Source organism: Asparagus officinalis, chromosome 4 (genome assembly GCF_001876935.1).
Source record: "Asparagus officinalis chromosome 4, Aspof.V1, whole genome shotgun sequence".
Lineage (NCBI taxonomy): Eukaryota > Viridiplantae > Streptophyta > Magnoliopsida > Asparagales > Asparagaceae > Asparagus > Asparagus officinalis.
This window is the reverse complement of record NC_033797.1, coordinates 32129206-32153641: the sequence shown is the minus strand read 5'-3', so window position 1 is coordinate 32153641 and position 24436 is coordinate 32129206. Positions and strand designations below refer to the sequence as shown.

Here is a 24436-nt window from a genome sequence, read left to right as displayed (position 1 = left end):
ATGAATAAAGTCTTCATCACTCTTATTCCCAAAATTAAAGGAAGTGTCTTAGTCAAAGATTTTCGGCCAATCAGTCTTATCAACTGCATCTTCAAAATTTTTTCCAAGATAGTTGCAAACAGGTTGGCTTCTTTTCTTCCTAATTTGGTATCATCTACCCAATCAGCTTTTCAGTCAGGAAAATCAACTCTTGATTCTATTGTGATGGCTAATGAGATGATTCATTACTGTTCGAAAAGGAAGAGTGAAGTAGCTATGCTTAAGATTGATTTCACAAAAGCCTTTGACTCCATCAACTGGAATTTTCTCCTTAATCTGCTCAAAGCCAGAGGTTTTGGAAATAGGTGGTGCACATGGATATATCACATAATCTCTTCTTCTCAGTGTTCTGTTAAAGTTAATGAACATCCTTCTAAATTCTTTTCTTGTAAGAGGGGTCTAAAGCAAGGATATCCTTTATCTCCAATGCTTTTCAATATAGCAGTTGATGTTTTAAATAAAATGATTCACAACAATGTTGGAGAGGGTCTTTTGTCAAATCTCAATATAAAGTTACCTCTTAATCAGTTGAGAATTCTCCAATTTGCAGATGATACTCTTCTCTTCGTCAAAAGCTCTTGCAAGGACATTTCAGTGTTGAAAACTATTCTTTATCTCTTTGAGGAGGTCTCAGGTCTGGCTATAAACTACTCTAAGTCCTCCATTGTCTACTTTGGTAAAAATCCCATGAAAAAACATATTCTTTCAAATTCTCTTGGATGCAAAGTAGACTCTCTTCCTATTAAATATCTAGGTTTGCCTCTCAAGTATGGTAAGCTGACCAAATCTGAATGGCAACCTATTTTTGATAATCTTCATAAAAAACTTGCATCTTGGAAGAGGAATTTCTTGTCTTATGAGTGCCTTGATCAGAACTCAAATACGGGTAAATTTCTTTGTCAACTGTATTGCACCAGAGGCAATCTTCAAATGAATCTTGCAGGAGCTTCAAAATCATCATTCTGGAATGATATTTTATCTTTTAAGAACGAGTTCCTACATAATATCTCTTGGTCTCTGGGAGTAGGTGATTCTATCAGATTTTGGGAGGATAAATGGACAGGATTCCACTCCATAGCCAGTCTTTATCCTTCTATTTATAAGCTAGCTCTATCTCCAAATGTTACTATCGCTAGTCAAGGATTTCCGAGAGATTCAATTTGGCATTGGATACCTATCATGAGAAGATGTATCTCTTCTTCTACTCAAATGGAGAAAGATAATCTAATGAATTTTTTAATGGAGTTTCAAATTTCTGTTTCTCCAGATAGTCCTAGATGGCTGCTTACAAGCTCTGGTATTTTCACAGTCAAGTCCTTTTATCAGTTTCTAAACCAAAGAGGTATCCTATCACCTCATTTCAAAGTTACTTGGAAGACCAAAACCCCATCTAGAATCAGTTTCTTTATCTGGCTCCTATGCAGAAACAAACTCCATACCAAGGACAATCTTTTATCTAAGGGTTGGATGGGAGACTCGATATGTATTTTCTGTAGTTCAGAACCAGAAACCAGGGATCATTTGTTTTTCTCATGCACAATATCATCGCATGTCTGGTCTCATTTTAAAAACTAATTTCTTCCTTTTTCATGGCCATCATCATTTTCAGATTTAATACATATCATTAGCAAGCTTCGAGGAGGTGCTGGACACATTTGGCGTGGTTTTTTCTTTCTGTCTCGCTCAGCGAGGCAGAGGCTATAAAAGTCGGGACTTAGGGTTTTAGGGTTTTTCACGTCGGCTTTTTGGCGATTTTTTGAGCGATTTTCGAGCGATTTTCGACCAGTTCTTCACCTCTTCTTCTTCTCTTCGCTAGAGAACTGTCAGCCAGGTTGGAAAAATCTCCTCTTTCTCGAGCAAGTATTTGAAGGCAGAAGATATCTCACTGGATCATTTTATTTTGGCTTATATATGATGTAAATATCTTTCTAGATACCCTTATCTTTTATGTTTTTTCTTGTTGTTTCATAGAAAGTTTAATTTCTACTATGCACATGTATGGCTGGCTTTGGTTCTCCCTTAAATCTGTGTCAACGGGGAATGACGGCAAGGCCCTCTCTTCACCTTCATGGATCTTTGGGAGAAGAAAGTTATACATCAATACTAGTAGAAATTCTACCTTTCTATATTACAACCTTTTAGACACTACTTGTGTCTAAGCTTTTGTAACTAACAATCTTTTGTTTGTTTTTGGTTTTTTTAATGAACGGGGTTATAACCCCTGTTTTTCGATCAAAAAAATATATTAAAATTAATGATATTGACACATGTCGTCATTTTATGTGTTTAGGTGGCGTTGTTCGGTGTCTTTAAGAGTGACATCAATTTCTCATTTTTCATTATTATATAAAGGAGGGATAAGCTAATAAGAAGGTCTAAGGATAAATAATGGCCAACTCCTAAATGTCTACAATTAGCCTTATTCAAATATTTTTCATTGCGAAACTGTGTCTAGTGTTGAGCCACGTTAATTACGTTTGCCTTCATTCTCGCATTTGTTTAAATCACACACATGCACATGACCAGAACCTGTAGCATCAATTAGAGACCAAAAAGTAAACAATTTTGACGGAGATTTGAGCTTGAGAGTCATCAGAGCTCGCATGTTTCCACTTCTCAAGTTATAAGCTTCACTTATTTGAGCAAAAGTCCACCTTGGTTGACAGGCTTAATCGGTCGTAGGAGAACTTAGCTCTCTCTGCTTTGAAAGAAACTTTGCCGAGATCACGATCCAAAACATCAAATTGTTTGCCACGTAAAAAGCTCAACACCGTCTAACAATAATTGCAACATACCAACGTGACAAAGTTTGAGAGCTCGGGTTTGCTCTCGATCGTTGAAACTGAAATCACAGTCGGTGGCTTTGTCGTCCAAGTCCCTATTCTTTTCGCTTCGTATCTAAATTTTGATCTGAGAGTTTTAACGACCGTATAGTTTTCGAGATTCTTTCGAACGTATAATTACGTTTTTGCCCAAAATTTAATATTCGTATTTCGTAGTACAGGTTTAGAGGTTCTTTTGCGCTAATAATGTTTTAAGTACAAAGTATACAGCGTTATCGGTAGCCTCCAATTTTAAAGTTTTATAAAGTCACAGTTAGAGAGATTCACGTTTCGTATTGAAAAAAAATCTTCATCCGCTACGCTAGGCATAAGATATGTCGAAGAAAAATGGTTTCAATGGCATTTAGTAATTTAGAATAAGAGGTATTTGAGGTGAGTACACGAGCGCAATAAAAAAACCATTTGAATTTTTTTCCTTTCATTTTTACACAGCTTATGTTTAGTAGATTAATTTAGGTTATAAGCATCAAATATGAATCTTTATATTTAAATTAATGGCACGAATTAAGAGCACTCAAGCTCAGTTTAGTCAATTGGTCGAATATTTTCACAGAAGCCGTCCCGAATAAATTGTCCACACGAATTGTTCAAGAATAATGGCGGCAATCACACTCGTGACATCAAAAGTTGCTTTTCAACGCCTTCGTCTCTCTTGCATTTATAGCATTACGACGAATTGGAAAAAAAAAAAAAAAATTCTTCATCATCAAAGATGCTTAAATTCATGAGCCAATGGCTACTGTTTGATCCTAAGAGTCAGCTAATGATTTTTCATTTTGCCACTCTTGGAAAGGAAATGTTTGTGAAAGACATCTCATTGGATTTAGGCCACGTGGATCTCGCGCCGTCTAAGAAACCGATCGTCTGTGACCTCAAACGCATAGAATTTTGCGCTCAAAGCTTTAGTTACGTTTGACAAACAAAGGAGAGTAACTAAAAAGCTCGCCTTAAAAACTTGATTTGATATTTCTTGTGCCGCCGTGCAAAGAATTTCCTACTAATTAACGAGCGCGCTCAAATCAATATAATGACCGCCACATGTATCATTAATTTGCTAACGAGGATATCTAAGTTGTTGGCTTAAAGTCCCCAGCTCATCTTCATCAGAGCTGATCTGTCGCTTGCTTGCAGAGAATGGAAGTTGAAGACTATATTCATATGCAGACTTGAGCGAAAATTTGTGTGTACGTGTCATGTATAGAGAGCCACATGGCAGAGTGATAGACTTAAACGTGGCAAGAAATTTCGTCCGAGTGTCATAATTTGTAATTAAAACGTTCCTCACGGAAGCAAGTTTAAATGAGAGAACCTATGTATGTTCTCTCTAATGAGAAATGGCGGTGTTTTCAAATTCTTCCATGATGCATCAAATTTTGTGAAATACGTACGTCGTTAGCGTTATCATAGTATATGCACTCGTCATTTTAATGTAAGCCGAGATGTTCGACTAAACCTTCATCCAATTGGGCTTTTGCGCCCCCCATTCAAGGAGCTCAGGACTACAATGTTGCCCAGTAGTTGGTTGCGCAATCATAGAGTAAACATACGTAGAGAAAACAGAATTGTCGTAAAGTGCTATTTTCTGAATTTGCATATGATCGCCTTTCCAGTAATAAATTTTATGTGTGTTTCAAAAGCAAAGAAGTAGAGTCGATCAGGGGTCGGAGGCACCATGAGAAGGAACATATGCGAGTTTGAGCGTGCTTCAAAACAATATGAGTATATGGTTCATGTACTCATTCTCCCATTATGATTCATGTGCTCGATTCTGCTTGTGACTTTGCCATGCGTAGCAGCTGAGATTACAGTTATACTAGCGCCGGCAAACCCCATCTAAATCTTTATTTGTTTTCTAAGCGTTAACCGAATATAAGTTTGGTTCTTCTGAAGGAAATAACCGAATATAAGTTACAGATTGGCCATACAATTTGCGCAGCCTTGAGGCATGGTGATCTAGAACCATTTAATCCTCTGTTAGTTTGAGTTGCAACCTAGTCAGTGAACAATCTCATCGCAAGCAATTCGAAAGACGAAACACGAAGGTATCGGCCAAAAGCTTATAAATTTGTAAGAAGCGACAGTAACCAAGGAAGTAAGGAAGCATATTCTTTTTCATGTGAAAAGGAAGTATAATTTGACAACTCTTGTTTTTTTTTTTAAAAAAAGGCACAATAATGTCCAGTAACAGAAACGATTACGTGGCTGGAACATTCGAAACTCTACAAGGGAATGCTATTTTGGTTTCAGATTCAAGTAGATTCAACTCAAACTTGCAGAGGAACCACTTAACTGGTATAGCACAACAAAGAAGAGTAGAAAAGCACTAAAAAATGCAAAATAATGAGAAACGTGATTATTTGTAAGAACTACAAGGACAAAGATAAATATATCCGAAAATAGCAAATAGAAAGACATGAATACGAACAAAACATCACAATCCGCATGAAGTAGAGGCAGACTTATAAGAACTACTGTACCCTATAGAATTATGATAGTCGATAACGCTAGCATACCTTAAATTTTCAATGAACAAATCTACTGGCAACAACAGAGTCCCGTGAATTTAAAAGTCAACAATAAGCCCTGTATATGATACCACATATCGAAAACCCTTTTACTGACTTGTAGAGTCAATGGAAGGATAAGAAGGGTACATATATAATAAAAGAGAAAAACGTTCATAAGCAAATTGAAAATAATGGTAAACACCTTAGTTTCTAGAAAGAAAAACTAGAGATGTAACTGGATACAAATAATGTAATCTGAATCCATTCAATACCCACTGTGTTTAAACTACTGATGTGGAATATTAATTAACAACAAGAGAAGTCTGAGCAAATATCTGATATCTGCATGCACGCCACGCCCCACAAACATATGCACAGACATGCACACACGCGCACATAGCTGCTACACGTAAACATCGACACACCCACAGACAGACACAGACACGCATGCACATAGATGACTGAATATAGCGAAGTCTACTTTAGTATATACAATGTGAACGAACGCATTTTTCCTTCAAAACTGTAATTATGATCATATTGTTGGTATGTGGTCCCAGTCCAAGTCCAAATTTGCTTGCCAAATAAGGATATTAAGTTCAGCAAACTGTCCAAATGGATATTAAGTTCAGGTAACTTTAGTATCACACAAATATGATAGTATCTGTTTAAAACCCCAAAAGATACTAAAAAGCAATTTTCATTTCATGGAAAAAAAAAGAATATTAACTCTTTTCTTTTAAGATTATTAAAATTCAAGAATTAAAAGGTAGAGAAATGTACTCATTAATATGCTCAAGGATTGTTGCTGTTAAGCTCTCTCAAAAAGCACGGAAAAACCTTAATTATAAAACCAAACTGAAAAGTAGAATTCTCAAAATGGTATAAATCTGCAGATGTTTGAAGCACCAATGAAGTTCAATATTTCAGCATAAATATACAAGCATTTTTAAACAATTAGAACAGCGAAGGGAAAGAAAGTTCCACAAATTTGTATCCTATTGATCTTTGAGGAACAGAAACAATCAAAACATATCACTTAAACAGTTAAACTCTGTGTCTTGGAGAGTGGCTTAACATTTTAGTTTAAAATAGAAAATAAATTGGAGTATAGATCAAAGCCACGTCTTCTCACCTGCATTATGTCTCCTTAGGGCAGTTATATCCGAGTCAGGCTCTGTTGATCCCTTACCAATCCATCTTGCTCACTGCACAAGTCTTGTTTGAGATGAGTTTCAAACCAACCCATTTTTCGTCTTGTAATTCATACGAATTAACCAACAATACATACATATTATTATTTTCGTAAAGTATAAAGTTTATAGCAAGTGCAACAAAAATTCTGCTTAATGTGATAGTTCAACACAGACAAGTCTTGTATTTGTTTCAGCAACAAACTTGATTCTTACAACCAAACCAATAATGGGTTCTACAAGATTTGCTTAAAGATCCAATTTAGTTATGCAGGGTCTATTTTAAGGTTAAAAACCAATCTAGAAGCCCAAATAGGCAACTACCATTACCAGGGCCTACTTCCAATAATTTATACGGTTTCTAACAGGAATACACCAACTCTTTTTATGAATCAAATAAAAAAAGTTAGTTTTCCTCTAGTATTATTCTTAAACAGTAAACAATACCAACTCATGATTGTACATTAAATAATAATAGCAAGGAAATAAATGGCTCAGGATGGAGATGAATGATATTATTGTATTGATTAATCTAATTCACAAGCACTAGTGTAAATTTATGTACATATACGCATGCACATATGCATGTCATGCGAAGTGTGTCTCTATGTGCATGCCTGCGTTAATGTATGTGTCTATGATCTATGTGGTGCATGTGTGGATATATGTATGCATGTATGCAGACATACACACTCTCTTTCAGGGTGGATCTACCTAGATCAAAGTGGGGTCACGTGACCCCACTTTGGTCAAGGAGAAGAACCACTCCCCACTTAAAAGTTTAAAACCCACCAGTCCAAGCAACTCATGCTACTAATGAAACAAATAAGTGACCCCAGTTATAAACCCATGAGATCCATTTAAGTTTCCGAGACTTCCCATCCTAAGGATGATTCCACTCAACAAAGAAAAAATGGAAGATTTCACAGAACCCATTTTAAGCTTTGAGATTCTCAGATAATCTCCTTCAACTTTCAGTGAGTTTCAAGAACACCCTAATTTTAGGTTGGCAAAAATATCGATTTGCATAATTTTACCTATCCATGTAAAAATTGCAGTTAACATTTTTAGGTTTTTTTTCGAAAGATGTTGAAACTTGAAAGTTGAAGCGAGGCTGTTTGAGAACAACAAAACTTAAGAGGATCTCTGATAGTTTGGAAGTTAAATGGTTATCAAAGAAATAGTCGAACTTAGGAGGGGGAAGGGGGGTTGCGAGTTCTGAAATTTATCCACTAAAAATCACCTTTCAATTTAAGTTCACAATCAGAACTGTTATAAATGACATAAATTGTGAAAGATGTATTTGACATTATATTAATAATGCAATTATGTAGTATGTACTCTTCTTCAAAATATGAAAAACATCAGGCGTAACGAGTTTTGAAAGTTATCCACTAAAAATCACCTTACAATTTAAGTTCACAATCAGAATTGTTATAAATGACATAAATTGAGAAAGATGTATTTGACATTATACTAATGATGCAATTATGTAGTATGTACTCTTCTTCAAAATATGAAACCATCGGGGGTAATTGTAAAAGTTTTTCTAATTATTAGTTACGTATTGACACCAACTTTAAGCAATCCTAAATCTGCTACTGCTCTCTTTCACACTCGTGCAAGCACATCCACTTGCGCACTCACACTTGCACAAACAACACACGCACGTAGCACCTACACACACACACATAGACACATATTTTTGTACATATTTGGTTATTGAATTTGACCATTAGTTTTCCATATCCAAATTCACTATAAAAAAACAAACCCAATCATCGGATCCACAACTACATGACAGATTAAAGGACTAAACACAAAAACTCAGGCCACATCCAGACTGGTTTTATCAGGTAACCAGGAATCATTGCCATCTCAAACTACTACCTTGAGTCCTTGACTAAGAATAGACCCCATACTGAGAAGATCTGTAGATATGTCGAGAATTTTTACAACTAACTACAAATGCAACGTACATGCCCTGCGTGGGTACGAAATTCCTACGCTAATGCTATGGACAAGAGAGAGGTTTTCTATGAAGATATAGTCATATTCGTCCAATATGACTGTAAAAGAACTGAAGTCTACTTCATTTGACTGTGATGTTTAAGAGCAAGTTTGGTAAAATTAGTGGACTATAGTCCATTTTTAATATTAGAGTGTTTGGCAAATGGGTAGCTTATAAGTCATCATTATTGTCAAAATGACCAAAAAACATTAATGGGATTTGAAAGAGACAAATGGGAATTGGAATCTTTTGAGATGTGAGCGGTATATTAGACTCTCACTTGGCCAAACCTCATTGGTTATAAGCCACCAAAAAGTAAGCTAAGGTGCCCAGATTATGTTTTGGTGGCTTATAAGCTAAAATAAGCAATTTGCCAAACATATTAAAGTGGCTTATAAGCCACAAAAGTGGCTTATATGCAGCTTTGACCACTTGCCAAACATGCTCTAAGCTCTTTCAACAAAAGTGGCTTGTAAGCCGCAAAAGTGACTAACAAGCAGCTTTGACCACTTACCAAACATGCTCTAAGCTCGTTCAACCAAAGATCTGGCCGTCCTAAACCAAAATTCAGCCCAAAGGACCTTTTGGTGGAATTTGGGAGATGCCAACATGAGATGGGTTGGGCCAGTCAATGTCAGAAATAGGCTGATTTCACCCACTGCTTGCTTAAATCATGAGATAGACTACGAGTACTTACTTAAATTTGAATTTAAAGCTACATCACAAAGAATTGACAATAAAACACAAAACTTCATTTAAAACTGTAGGTTCTCCAACACGTATATCGGTGTCGATTTTTCAACTTGATTTCCAATTGGCACCGACGAAAAAACAATATATACTGACCAGAATGGAAGTTTGAACAAATATCATTTAGTATCATAGGCAATGTTGTACCAGAATTATAAGAAAATAATTGTGTACATTATCCTTGTTACCATCACTTCATAGCTCCAATAATTTTTATAGCACGTCTGCAGACTGAATAAGTGGATTTAACAAATAAGAGAAGACCCAGATGAGAGTCTTCAGCTGCTATAGAAGGAATTTTTTTCTATACCACTTCTAAATTCTAATCTCCACGACATCACATGGTACACACCAATAGGGGTGGAAGTGAACCAAATAATTAATAAACAGTTCGGTTATTATTCGTCTAGATATTCGTGTTGGGTCCTTTTGTTTTGATGATGATTAACAAACAATTTACAACTAATGTTGTTTGTCTAGTGTTTATGTTTTGTATTTATTCTAGACAAACAATAAGTTGGAGGATGGATGCAATTGCGCCATAACGATAATATCCAATGAAGGTTGGCGGAATAGTGGAGTGAAGTCATGCAATTCAAGTTGAAGATCCAAGTTCAAGCTTCATCCGCAAGTTTACCAAGTCAAACTATATTGAAGACCTTCAAGCTTGGGTATATAGTTTATAGTGTTTGTAGTATAGGTTTATACTTGTGTGTTAATACTTTAAGCTCATATAAATTACACACACGTATTTGTTGATTTTATCAAAATATAGGTGTTTTTATGAAAATATTATTTTATTAGTTTATAGACTTCAATATCAGTTTATACATATTTTATTAAGTCTATAAAATCAGTTTACAAAGTTTCAAAAGTTTGTTTAAATCAATATGTTAAAAACATGTATGTTTAGTTTCATGTTTTTGGATATTTTTGCAAAATGATGATATTTTACAAATAGGAGGTGATTTTTAAAAACCAGTTTTTGTAACATGTGTATTATCATGTCTACAATCATTTTTCAAAGTTTTATATTTTTTAAAATTTATTTGCTATTTTTAAAGGTATTTCAAAAATCAGTTTTACTATTCAAATCAGGCTGATACAGTGTTATCAGTCGATTGATGAATGTGTTCAGTCGACTGAAGAAAACGCCTAGAATAACAAAAGTTTCTGTTTTGTTTTGGTCGACTGACTAGTCGACTGATGAGATCATCAGTTGACTGATAAGATCGTCAGATGACTAATGAGCTAGAAAATACCTCTAACGGTCAGCTCATTAGTCGACTGATGCTGTAACAGCTAGTTTTTTTCCAGCATGTTCCAGTTTTGATTTTTGATCTTTTTGCCTTGTTTTCTCTTGGCTTTAGGGTTCCTATAAATACCCCCACATATCCTCAATTCTATTTACACAAGAGAAAAGCTTTAAAGAGCTTTACAAGTTTTGTTTAAGGGTTTAAGTGTGTTTTTAAGAGTTTGTTTGTGAAGATAATTTCACAAGAGCTTGAGGAAGAACATCCATTGGTGTTTGAGTATTCAACTCTTCTCCCTCTCTCTCTTGATCTATAGAGAAGTTTTTCTTAAACTCAATCCTAGCTATTTTATACGTTTGAGCATAATTTCATAAGCTAGATTTACATTGAGTTTATATTTGTTTTCTCATTGTTTACACACACAACCATTGAGCTTATTGTATTTTCATACTTAGTATATTTGGATTGTGAGGAGTTGTAACAATTGAGAGTAAGCTTACATTGAGTTCTCATCCATATTAGAGAACATTTTGTTGTATCGAGCTTCATTGTGAGTTGCACATTGTATTACATTTGGACACCGAGAGAAGTGGTTGGTGAGAGACGGGGTCGGTTCCAAGAGGAGTGGATCGATAGTAAAGCCTAGTGAGAGGTGATAATTCCAAACACTTGAGGAAGGTGACAGGTGACACGAGCTAGGCCAACACTTAGAGGGTGTGCAGTGTATTTGCAATTGTGTAAAATGTATTAGAGTGCCTAATTGTGAAGTTCACCTTGTATTACACTAGTACACCAAGAAGAGTGTGTGGTGAGAGACGGGGTCGTCCCAAGAAGAATGGGGTAGGTGGTAATGTCTAGAGAGAGGTTGTAATTCCTAACACTTGAGGGAGATACGGGTTAGAGACCAACACTTGATGTGATAGTTAGTGTGTTTATATTATGAGTAATTGTAAAATTTTCGGTGAGCTAAAAAACAGAGTGTGAGGTGTAAACGTTTTCGGGTGAACGTTAAAAACCCGGTGTGATTGTGGATTTCTTCCGGGAGTGTGGAGCGGAGACGTAGGACGGAAGGTCCGAACTCCGAAATCATATTGTGTGTTTGCATTGTTTATTTGCTCACTATCACTCTTGTTTGTTTATTGTTTATTTTATCCTTGTGTTAGTTTATATATCCTTGCTCATATCTTGTTGAATATCATTCTTGCTAGGATATATTTGTTAATTAGTTTTAATCGGCATAAATCAGATTAGATTAACATAAATCCTATTCACCCCCCTCTAGGGTTCTTTCCTAATGGCATTAGGGTGCTTTCAATTGGTATCAGAACAGGATAGGGTTCTTTCAATTGGTATCAGAGTTTGGTGCTCTTTGATTTTAGGTCTAATCATATTGAGTTAAAGATCCAAGTTTTTTTTGTGCTAATCTAGTTGAGATTTATTGTTATCTTGTTTGCATATATATATATATATATATATATATATATATATATATAATTTTTCCTATGACCAATGGTGTTCTAGATTTAATATATTTGTTAGATCTAGACATTTCGGTTTATGGGATACTATAGATGAAGCTTATATTGTACCCACTACGGAGATATTTAAGTGGAGTAAAAATGATCAAAAAATATTTACAATGAATAAGCTTCTGTTAGAATTTATATATAACGCTTTTGACTTATTGTTTTCTAACAAGTTTGCTCATTTTGATAGCGCTTACACATTATAAAAATTTATAGAAGCGCATCAAGGGAACTTGGAGGCGATCCGACAAGCTTTGGATGCTTCCTCTTTAAGTTCTATTGGAGCATCATCGTGCACACGGGCACTAGGTGATAGCCCTAGTGAGGTTTGCGAGTCCGAACCCGATAGTGAATCCTCTATAGTTAATCTCGCATGTGCATATGAGAAATTAATGAAAACCTACAACAAATTGCATCATAATTATGTAAATTTAAAAAACAAGCATGTTGCAATAAAATCCGATCATGAGGGGCTAATATCCAAATTTGATGTCATTGCAAAAGAAAATACCATGCTTAAAGAAAACAATGACTTGTTAAATTTGGAAAATAAAAAATTAACCTTATCCATTTCTAACTTATCTCATGAAAAAGATAATGTCATATTAGAAGTAGAGAACATAAAAATGATATTGCTTCCTTTATAAATGACTACATATGTTCTACTTCTAATAACAATGCTTGTATGCCTAACAATGAGTTGGATCATGTTAAAAATAGAATATCATCTTTAGATTCAACCCTTAAAATATACATTGTTAATAATAAGAAACTTATGGTCTTATGTGCAAAATCACGTATTAATTCTTCCAAATCCAACACTCACTATGCACATATGTATAGCAAAATTTACAAATGTTTCATTTGTGACCGAAAAGGCCATCTAGCTAAATATTGCTATGATGCACAAAAATCTAAAAATACTAATATCAATGTTTCTTATGCATCTCATAAGGCTTCTTCATCACATGTACATGCACACACTCATAAAGTTCATCATAAGCATGCTCATGTGTTTAAATGTGATCTTTGTGGTCGTTTTGACCATTTGGCAAAAATTTGCTTTGATTTGAAAAAGACTTTAACTTTGCCAAATGATTTCATTAGACCACAAAAATTTAAGTGTGATATTTGTGGTAGATTTGGTCATTTGATCAAATTTTATTTTGATTTAAAAAGAGTTTCCCATTTGCAAAATAATTTTAAAGAAAAACCTATTTTTGCAAATGAATCCCGTGCACAAGTTTGTGGTCAACAAAATCAAAAGGGCCTCTTTCATTGTTCTTATTGCAATCGAAAATGTCATTTGCACAATTTTTATTTTGACCGTGTTCGTACACTAAATGCGCCCAAATGGATTCATAACCCTAGGGCTTTGATCTTAGATGATAGGAGTCATAATGTCCCTAAACTTTTTAGTACCAAGAACACTTGGGTACCAAAGCAAATTTGATTTTTTTTAAAACCAAGATTTTTAATGTTTTTATTTTTCTTGGTTTTGGACAACTTTTGTTTTATGATTTAAATCTTGATTTATGATTTTATTTGAGTGATATGTTATCATTTGAAAACTTTTTTCATGATTCTCATGTTTTCTATGCTCTTGTTTTCATAAATCTATTTTATACATGGTTTATAGGTTTTTGCCATGAGACACTATTTCATAATAACATATCTAATTGTGTTCTCATTGTCTTTTTGAATGTGAGTGATATTTAGCATGTTTATGCTTGCTCACATGTTTGCCTTGTACTTTATTGCATATATTCCTTAAGGCATTTTGATAGTGGAAGCAATCCTTATATCTTTTTTTTTTTGTTTTATACTCACCCATGTTTATTTGCAGTGGGAGCTTTCGCTCTCTTCATTCTTTTGTTTTTTCCCTTTTTGATGTTACCAAAGGGAGAAAAATATTGTGAGTATATTTTGTTTTGGTTATATGCATGATAATTATAATTTGTATATTCATTTTCTTTCATGCATATATATCTTTTTGTAAATTATTTGTCATCATAAAAAAGAGGGAGATTGTTGGATTCTTTTGTTTTGATAATGATTAACAAATAATTTACAACTAATGTTATTTGTCTAGTGTTTATGTTTTGTATTTATTCTAGGCAAACAATAAGTTGGAGGATGGATAGAATTGTGTCATAACGATAATATCCAATGAAGATTGGCGGAATAGTGGAGTGAAGTCATGCAATTCAAGTTAAAGATCCAAGTTCAAGTTTCATCCGTAAGTTTACCAAATCAAGCTATATTGAAAACCTTCAAGCTTGGGTATATAGTTTATAGTGTTTGTAGTATAGGTTTATACTTGTGTGTTAATATTTTAAGCTCATATAAATCACACACATGTATTTATTGATTTTATCAAAATATAGGTGTTTTTATGAAAACATTATTTTATTAGTTTATAGACTTTAATATCAGTTTATACATATTTTATTAAGTCTATAAAATCAGTTTACAAAGTTTCAAAAGTTTGTTTAAATCAATATCTTAAAAACATGTATGTTTAGTTTCATGTTTTTGGACATTTTGTAAAATGATGATATTTTATAAATAGGAGGTGATTTTTGAAAACCAATTTTTGTAACATGTGTATTATCATGTCTACAATCATTTTCCAAAGTTTTATATTTTTTAAAATTTATTTTCTATTTTTAAAGACACTTCAAAAATTAGTTTTACTATTCAAATCAGGCTGATACAGTGTTTATCAGTCGACTGATGAATGTGTTTAGTTGACTGAAAAAAACGACTGGAATAACAAAAATTTTCTATTTTGTTTTGGTCGACTGACCATTCGACTAATGAGGTCATCAGTCGACTGATAAGGTCGTCAGTCGTCTGATGAGCTGGAAAATATCTCTAACGGTCAACTCATCAGTCGACTGATGCTGTAACGACTAGTTTTTTCTAGTCTGTTCCAGTTTTAGTTTTTTGGTCTTTTTGCCTTGTTTTCTCTTGGCTTTAGGGTTCCTATAAATACCCCCTCATATCCTCAGTTCTATTTACACAAGAGAAAAGTTTTAAAGAGGTTTACAAGTTTTGTTTAAGGGTTTAAGTGTGTTTTTAAGAGTTTGTTTGTGAAGATAATTTCACAAGAGCTTGAGAAAGATCATCAATTGGTGTTTGAGCATTCAACTCTTCTCTCTCTCTCTCTTGATCTATAGAGAAGTTTTTCTTAAACTCAATCCTAGCTATTTTATACGTTTGAGTATAATTTCATAAGCTAGATTTACATTGAGTTTATATTTGTTTTCTCATTGTTTACACACACAACCATTGAGCTTATTGTATTTTTATACTTAGTATAATTTGGGTTGTGGGGAGTTGTAACAATCGAGAGTAAGCTTACATTGAGTTCTCATCCATATTAGAGAACATTTTGTTGTATCGAGCTTCATTGTGAGTTGCACATTGTATTGTACTTGGACACCGAGAGAAGTGGTTGGTGAGAGACGGGGTCGGTTCCAAGAGGAGTGGGTCGGTAGTAAAGCCTAGTGAGAAGTGGTAATTCCGAACACTTAAGGAATGTGACACAGGCTAGGCCAACACTTAGAGGGTGTGAAGTGTATTTACAATTGTGTAAAGTGTATTAGAGTGCCTAATTATGAAGTTCACCTTGTATTATACTAGTACACCAAGAGGATTGTGTGGTGAGAGACCGGGTCGTCCTAAGAAGAGTGGGGTAGGTGGTAATACCTAGAGAGATATTATAATTCCTAACACTTGAGGGAGACACGGGCTAAAGACCAACACTTGATGTGGTAGTTAGTGTGTTTACATTGTGAGTAATTGTAAAGTTTTCGGTGAATTAGAAAACTGAGTGTGAGGTGTAAATGTTTTCGGGTGAACGTTGAAAACCCGGTGTGATAGTGGATTTTTCCCCGGGAGTGGGGAGCGGAGACGTAGGACGAAATGTCCAAACTCCGTGATCATATTGTGTGTTTGCATTGTTTATTTGCTCACTATCACTATTGTTTGTTTATTGTTTATTTTACCATTGTATTAGTTTATATATCCTTGCTCATATCTTGTTGAATATCATTCTTGCTAGTATATATTTGTTAATTAATTTTAATCAGCATAAATCAGATTAGATTAGCATAAATCCTATTCACCCCCCTCTAGGGTTCTTTCCTAGTGGCATTAGGGTGCTTTCAATTGGTATAAGAGCAGGATAGGATTCTTTCAATTCGGTCAATATTCAATTGCTAGTTCATTTAACAGTAAACAAATATTTTTTTAATATTCGGTTCATAAATGAATAGAATTTAACCACAGGGGCATTCGATTCGGTTGATTATTAATTATTCGACTATATTTTATATTTTAGCCATATGAATTTAGCTCATTACAATATTATTCATCCAAAACATTATTACAAAGGATACTCATATAAATACATTAAGTAAATGGAGCCTACCATTTTACTTTGTGCGAAACTATATTTTTTACGCAACATGACATAGATAAGTAGACCCAATGGTAAAATGCTACCAACATAATGATTTGCAAGAATAATTAGATTAAAAAAATTAAATAAGATACACTTTTATATAAAATAGTCTTACAAAAAATATTGTAGTTTTCCTATATTTAGTATTTAAAAAATTTGTGAATAATGACATTAGTTAAGAGGATTGGTTTTTGTTCAATATTAGGAAGTTTATATGTTAAAATAGTGCCACAAGTGTGGCTCGAACCTAAGACGCATGGTAAAAGAATTAACTTACCATCTGTGCTAATCAAATATTTGTGAATATTTATTGAATTCATGAATATTAACACGAATCGAATTTAAACACCAACTACATTCGAATTCGAATAAGAGAAAATTTACCGAATCGAATTCGAATACACTAGTATTCGATCTGATTCGGTCGTTTACCACCCCTACACACTAGTGATCATTATGGCCTATAATGTAAATACAATAAACAATACAGACATGTTTAACTCAGAAGCAAGCATAATAAGCAAACTTAAGTTTGAAGTTCAAATCTACATATACAAGCGAATTAACTGTAACTTAAGGTTTCCCTTAAAAACAAAACTGAACTCATTAATATGGTTAGAAAGTCAGGTCGCACTTATTAGGATTGTATACAAGTAAACCAGAAAGTTTCGAACTTCAAAGATTAGACGACAACAACAAAGCTTTAGTTGTTTAAAAGGGAAGAGGAGAAGAGCCCTATCCTCCTCATATGAGAGAAGATTCTTCATACCAATATCATTCCCTATTGTAATCGAGAACAGCTGTAAATTTCAAACTTCAGCATGCTCTGACCAATCTAGCATTGCTCATTTGTTTACTGTCAGTAATTATTCGCAGGGAAAATTCAGATCAAACTCATATTGAAGTGACCACAACAGTTGCGATATTTTCAAATGCATATCTGAAACATTTAACTAAAAAACAGAGAGAGAATGAAAACCTCCTCTCTTTATATACACATAAGGCCCAAAACAATCAATCATCAAGTCCCCAAGGGGTCCATTTTTTGACATATAACTATTTACGTGGACATAGAGAAGAAATCTTAGTATAGCAAACTCAAAATAATATAATCAATCGAAAAAATATTCATAAAAGATGAGTAGAGAACAGAATGGAAACCTATCCCTCATGTCCATGAATTATCAAAAGCAGCAGATGTTATCGCCCGCGAGAACTCCTGAAAACTGATCCTCCCATCCCCATCAGTATCCGCCTCTTTGATCATCCCCGTCAACTCCTTTGCCGTCAAAGCATGCCCTAGCTTCGCCATTGAATGAGCGAGCTCCGCCGCAGTAATAAACCCATTCCCATCTCTATCGAACACCTTGAACAACTGCTTCAATTGCTCCTCAGTGTACGGCGATTTAGCCGGTAGAAGCTCAGGAGCAACTAAAGCTACAAACTCAGAGAATTCAATGAGGCCATTGCTATTAGTGTCAGCCTTTTGAATTAGGGCTTCGAGCTGATCAGGACTCGGCTTTAGGCCGAGCGATCGGAGAAGCGATCCGAGCTCGAGCTGAGTGAGGCTGCCGTCGTTGTTCCGATCGAACGATCTGAAGATTTCTCGGAGTTCGGCGATCTGTTCATCGTCGAGCTCCACCGGTTCCCTAGGGTTACTATTTCCATCCTCGCCGTCGCTCATCTCCGATCTCGTCTTCTTGATCTTGAAATGCTCTGGTCTCAGAATCTTCCAGCAAATTCGCTCGTTTTTTTCAAGAAACCGATCAATCTTGGATGGGATCAAACGATCGAAATTGGACAGAATTGTGTGATTCTTGGAGTGATCATTTGGATCCGAGTTTTGAGGGAAGAAAGGACCGGATCCCTCTGGATCTGAAACTGATCTCAAGCGAGAGATCAGGGTTGAAATTAGGGTTAGGGTTTGGATTGGGTGCGCTATCTATTTCCCTTTCCCTTCTCGGGGAATTGGTCGGCATTAGTATCCGCGTCAAACTCTTAAAACAAAAAGGCCAAAAAATAAAGTAAATTTTAATGTTTTACATACTTTAGGCACCGCCACGTCGTGGCACGACTCCGTCAAAAAAAAGCGCAAAAAAAAAAAAAAAAAAAAAACGTCCTTCGTTTGCCGCTTCTTCTTTAAATGCGCCGCCCCCTTTGGTCTAAATGCCGGAGGTGGCTAACATGCGCTCGCCGGTGGTTTGGCCGGCCAACGGAGTCGTGGTCCCACTGAACGCGTTACTCGTGGAACGTTATTAGACAACAGTTAGTAGAGGATTTGAAACAGTCAAGATAGTTAATATGTCAAAATATTTAATATTGTCGTTTATATATTCTTTGAGAACAGGCTAAGTCAAAATTTTCATGGATTATTAACCACATCTCAGAGTGATTGCCGGGACAATTCATTATCTAGTGCTTGAAGTCAAAGCTGCTCCTTCTGAAAATAACGCGAAGAAAAGTTCTTCAATACCCAAAGGAATAGAATCAAGCACAGAACAGCTGAAAGTATCTTATTTATTTATAAATCCTTGATTTTACAAAATGGTACTGAGGTCAAATAAAGAGGAGGTGCTACAGGCACACCCTCGGGTAGGGGTGTCCAAAAAGCCCGGAGCCCGGGCCCGGCCCGGTGTCCGGCCTGGGCCCGGCCCGGTCGTGCCCGGCCCAATCAAGCACAGAACAGCTGAAAGTATCTTATTTATTTATAAATCCTTGATTTTACAAAATGGTACTGAGGTCAAATAAAGAGGAGGTGCTACAGGCACACCCTCGGGTAGGGGTGTCCAAAAAGCCCGGAGCCCGGGCCCGGCCCGGTGTCCGGCCTGGGCCCGGCCCGGTCGTGCCATAATCTTTTGTATTTTCTAATACTTCCAACAAATGGCTTCTGGGTCTGATTATGAAGAGCAACATGCAACTCCTACCGATCCAGAGATGAGTCCTCCTACAACAACTCCTCATCCTACCGGTGTTAATCCTGAATCTGGTGGCGACGAATCTACGGCACCAAGAGCTCCAAAAAGGCCGAGGTCTGATGTATGGAATTTTTTTGAGAAGATAGACGTCACCAAGGATGAACACGGTAGGATCATCTCTCAGAATGCGAAATGTGCGTTGTGCGGCCAGATATTCAAAGCTCATCATAAGAGCGGCACCAACCATCTCAAACGGCATATTGAAAAACACAACAAAGGCCAAAATCTACAAGGTGATATCCGGCAGTCTATGCTTTCCCAATCATCCTCTTCAGGTACCCTCGGCAGTTGGAATTATGACGCTGCCCGAGCCCGGAAATGCGTAATCAGGTTTATTGTTCTTAAAAACCTTCCTTTTAAATTAGTAGAAGATGATGAATTTGAAGATTTATTTAGAGATGGTTTTTATCCTGCATTTACAAAATTTTCTCGTCAAACCTGTCAACGTGATATTTTAAAATATTATGTTGAGGAACAGGGAAAAATAATTTCTTATTTTAAAAATTTAAACTGCAAATTTTCTTTAACTTCTGATATTTGGTCATCTAGAGTGCAAACTGGTTATTTATGTATAACAGCACACTGGATTGATGAAAGTTGGAAAATGTTTAAAAGAGTTGTTTCTTTTATTGCAATTGAAGAGTCACACACTGGTATTAATGTTGCAAATTTAATTGTTGAAGAACTTATGAAACTAGAAATTGATCAAAGAATATTTACTCTTTCACTAGATAATGCAAGTAATAATAATGTAGCTGTTGATTTTCTGAAAATAACTTTGTCATTGCCATGTCATGGTGAGCTTTTTCATGTTAGATGTATCTGTCATATTTTAAATTTAATTGTTCAAAGTGCATTTTCTGAAATTAAACCCATGATAGAAAAAGTTAGAACAGTTACTAATATGCATAATGCTTCTGAAATGAGAATTAAAAGATGGAAACAATGTTGTAAAAGAAAAAATTATAAGCCTAGACTAATTCCAAAAGATGTTGACCATAGGTGGAATTCCACCTATGCAATGTTATCTGTAGCAATAGAATATAAAGAAATTATAAATGATTTTATAAATTTTTATGCTTCTAGTTCTAGCTCTGGTAGTGCTTATGGAATAACTGAAGATGAATGGACAGTTATATGTAAATTAAATGAGATGTTACAAGTTTTTTATGATGCTACTATGTTATTATCTGGTTGTTATTATCCAACTATTACTTTAGCTGCTTTACAAATTTTAAATATTCAAAAAAATTTTACAAAATATCGTATGGATGATATTTTTGGAAGTATAATTTTTGAAATGGAGAGTAAATTTAATAAGTATTTTAGGCCTATTCCTCATATTTTTGGTATTGGTGTTCTTATTGATCCATGCTTGAAGGAAATTGGCCTTCGAAGTTTGTTACAATCATTGTATGGTGGACAGATTATAGACTTAGATGATGGATCCACCCTTACTGCTACTACTCATTATTTAGCTATTAGAAATTATTTTCAAACCTTATATGATGAGTATGCAGCTAGATATGGTGTAGCTACACAACAGTCTTCAGCTTCGGCACCTTCAGCTTCGAGCACAGGTCGAGGTAAAAGTGTAAGTTTTGATAGGTATGCAATGGTAGCTGAACTAACTGGTGGATCTGGAACTTCATCAGGATTAGATGTTTCTGAAATAGATGAATATTTTTCTGCTTCTTTAGTTAGATGTCAAGGAAATGCTTTAGATATTTTGCAATGGTGGAAAGTATATGGATCAGTTTCATATCCTATACTTTCCACCATGGTTCGTGACTTACTATCAGTGCAGGTTTCGACTGTAGCCTCGGAATCCGCTTTCAGCACAGCAGGACGTTTGATCGACGACCACAGGACATGCTTAGATCCGTATACTGTACAAGCGGTGATGTGCTTACAGGATTGGTGGAGATACGAGAAGCGAACACAAGGCATCGAACGGATTGCTATGATTGAAGATAAATTTGAAGAGTTGGGACTAGCAGATAGATATAATGATTAGATAATATTCATAAAATTGTAATTTTTATTTCTTAGCTTTAAATTTGAATTAAATTATTTCGAAAAAAGTTGCAAATGATAGTGATATGGGTGAGTAGGTGCCAACCTAGTTGGGATGTACTCATCTATTGTGATGCGACGAATTTCGAAATAAATTTATACTTGTAAAGGATTTACCGATTATTAATAAAGAAGTTATTTTTATCATTTTTTGTACTTGTAATTTATGTCATTTCATTTCAAGTTATTAATTAAATTTATGACATTTTTTATAATAATTTATGATTTATGGTTTTGTTAAAATTTTAAAAAAATAAAAAAAAATAAAAAAAAATTTATAAAAAAAACAAACCGGGCCGGCCCGGTGTCCGGCCCGGGCTCGGGCCCAGCCCGGACCACCCGGGCCCAGGTCCGGGCTTGGGTTTTGCCCGGCCCGGGCCCGGTTTCCCGGGCCGGGTCAGCCCGGATGGACAGCCCTACCCTCGGGCATACCTTCGGACACACCCCTAGCTACAGTGCACAGGGCTCCACTTGAGATTTTTTTTAAAATCTCAAGAGGAGCACCTGCACTGTAGCTAGGGGGATGGCTGGAGGTGTGACCGATGGTGTACCTGTATCATTTTTCCAAATAAAAATGACATGCTATTTACCTCATCATGATTAATTGTAATGGATTTTAGATCCAAATATTAAAAAAAACAAATCAAAACAGACTAATACTTAACAGCATTAAAAAAATTAGAAGAACATGCTTGACAACCGGAACATTTTTATGCAGCTGACATAAAAGGGTTCATGTTCTACAAGAAATTTTCACTAGAATGCTGGAAAGGAATTATACAGGATGATGATTAACGAAATTGGTTCCTGACTCGTAATTCAACGGTTATTACAGAGAGCGCCTAGCCAACGGATTTCAAGATTAAAAATTTCATCACATAACTTGCCAAGAACCTCACAACAGACACACTGCTGGAACCGTCAACAAGTGTTTCACCACAAGATGTTCTTTATTCTATCAAATGATTTACAATGACTAAAGCCCAAAGCCCCAGCAATGCCCGAGAAAAAAAAAAAAAAGGGTAATCAACACTCCTAGCGCCCATCAATTCCTCATCATGAACTCATCATCAACATAGCAATATCCTTGCGAAAAACACCACCTTCTGATTTACCGATTCTATACCCTAAAGCAGGAGCAGCCGGTGTGAACTGTGAAAATTGCCTGTAGTGTCCATTCATTCCAGCTGATCTCATCGGCTGCATCATCACAGCGATAGAAGGGAACGATCTCTGTCTGATGTTCAGAGGACTAAAGAACAACTTCCCTTTGGGCTTTTGTTCGCTGAGCTTCGAGTTCACCCTATGGGTTTGCTGAGCGGTGTTTGGTGTTTGTTTGATGATGTTGCTGTTGTTGATTTTGGAGGATGGGTTTGTAGGAGAACGTCGAATCTCTGCAGATGGTTTCATTTTGTCTAGCCACCGGAGGATTCGGTTCCCAAGGTTTCGACCCACTTCTATATCTCTCTCTTGTATGTTTTTGTGGACTCTAACTGCCATATCAAAAACGCTGCGGACTCTCCTGCATGGGGGTGAACAACGCGTCATTGTGAATGACTATGGTGTCAATATTTGCAAAAATAAAAGGAGAAATTGGAAGTTTAATTATTAATTCAAGCATTACAAACATGGGCAAAATGCAATTTTTAGATGGAGATTTCTAAGCATGAAATTTTGAAAACCAGACTTTTCTACTGTTTTCTACTTGGTCTCGATTGAATATGATTCACTAGAGTTATATGTTTTTGGCTAGTAATGGACAAGATCAGAACGGTCTATCATTCAGTTAAAGCTTCATGCTGCAACAAGAGTCTTCGATCTTGATCCTTCAAACTTCCTGGACTTCTTTCTAAGAATCTCAAATGGTTCAATCAAATTTAGAGATCATTTTTTTCTTATACTTTTACTTCTTTTTTTGGGACATAACTGGAACATGTTCATGTGATACAGAGCTTCTACTTGGTTTAATACTTTATGAAACTACAGTTAGTATCACAAAGCAGGCTACTTACTTGCAAGGGGGCGGATATTACAACAGGTCCTGATCAAAATCTTACAGTTCATTTGACAAGGGCCGAATCACTTTGTAGCTCAATTAGCTTAGCTATAGTCAGTTGACAGCTTAAAAGTGTTATACATATGATCACATAGTGCATACAACTAAAATCTAACAGTGCAGACAAGGCCATTTCAAAGTGAATGTCAAATCCGATAGCAACAAAAATATACCAAGACATCTCCAAATTACTTGCAAGCAGGTTAATATTACAATGGGTCCTGGCCAAGATTTTACAGTTGGTTTGATCAAGGACTAATGTGTACAAGATATAGTCATTTGACAGGTTAAAATGTGATGACATAATGCATACAACTACATCTAACAGTGCAGATAAATCCATCAGCGATAAAAATAGACCAAAACATCTCCAAAATTGCATCTCAAATGCATCTTCGAGAATAGTTATAAAGGTTAAGGATACACAAAAGGAAAAAAGTTCTGTTCCGCAAGCTTAACATACCCAGAAAGAAGTGGCAAAATTTTAACTGCATTCATCATTGGTTTATTGGTCACATAAATGATAGATAAACTCTTCACAAATATTTGTTATGCCTCTCCTTTTTTCTTTTTCTTTTTTCTTCTTTGCCTAGTAATTACAAGTTGATCTGCTATCTTTTTAATGTGTATTGAACTCTCTGTTTTCATAAAGGATTCCATAGCATGGCGTTTTTTATACTTGTGAAAGATACAGATCAATCCAGTACAGATTCTAAATGAAACATGAGAAATGTAT

At 35.4% G+C, this 24436-nt stretch overlaps 2 protein-coding genes across 3 annotated transcripts in view; both read right to left on the bottom strand.

Annotated features, from left to right (window-relative positions):
* On the bottom strand, positions 6329 to 18676 carry LOC109837122 (probable calcium-binding protein CML11). 2 transcript variants are annotated; one of them, XM_020405219.1, is made up of 2 exons: positions 17755 to 18676; positions 6329 to 6597 (listed from the first exon to the last, which is right to left on the bottom strand). In XM_020405219.1, exon 1 carries the CDS (start codon positions 18275 to 18277, stop codon positions 17762 to 17764), a length of 516 nt encoding a protein of 171 aa, XP_020260808.1. In that variant the 5' UTR covers positions 18278 to 18676; the 3' UTR covers positions 6329 to 6597; positions 17755 to 17761. The 2 variants fall into 2 exon arrangements, with proteins under 2 accessions (XP_020260808.1, XP_020260809.1); XM_020405220.1 differs by lacking the exon at positions 6329 to 6597 and adding an exon at positions 12505 to 12522.
* Positions 22383 to 24436, bottom strand: part of LOC109837121 — a 6123-nt gene continuing 4069 nt past the window's right edge. The window contains exon 2 of the mRNA XM_020405218.1: positions 22383 to 23166. Within this exon, the coding sequence (XP_020260807.1) occupies positions 22701 to 23166 (466 nt within the window). The 3' untranslated portion in view covers positions 22383 to 22700. The remainder of the gene's footprint in view (positions 23167 to 24436) is intronic.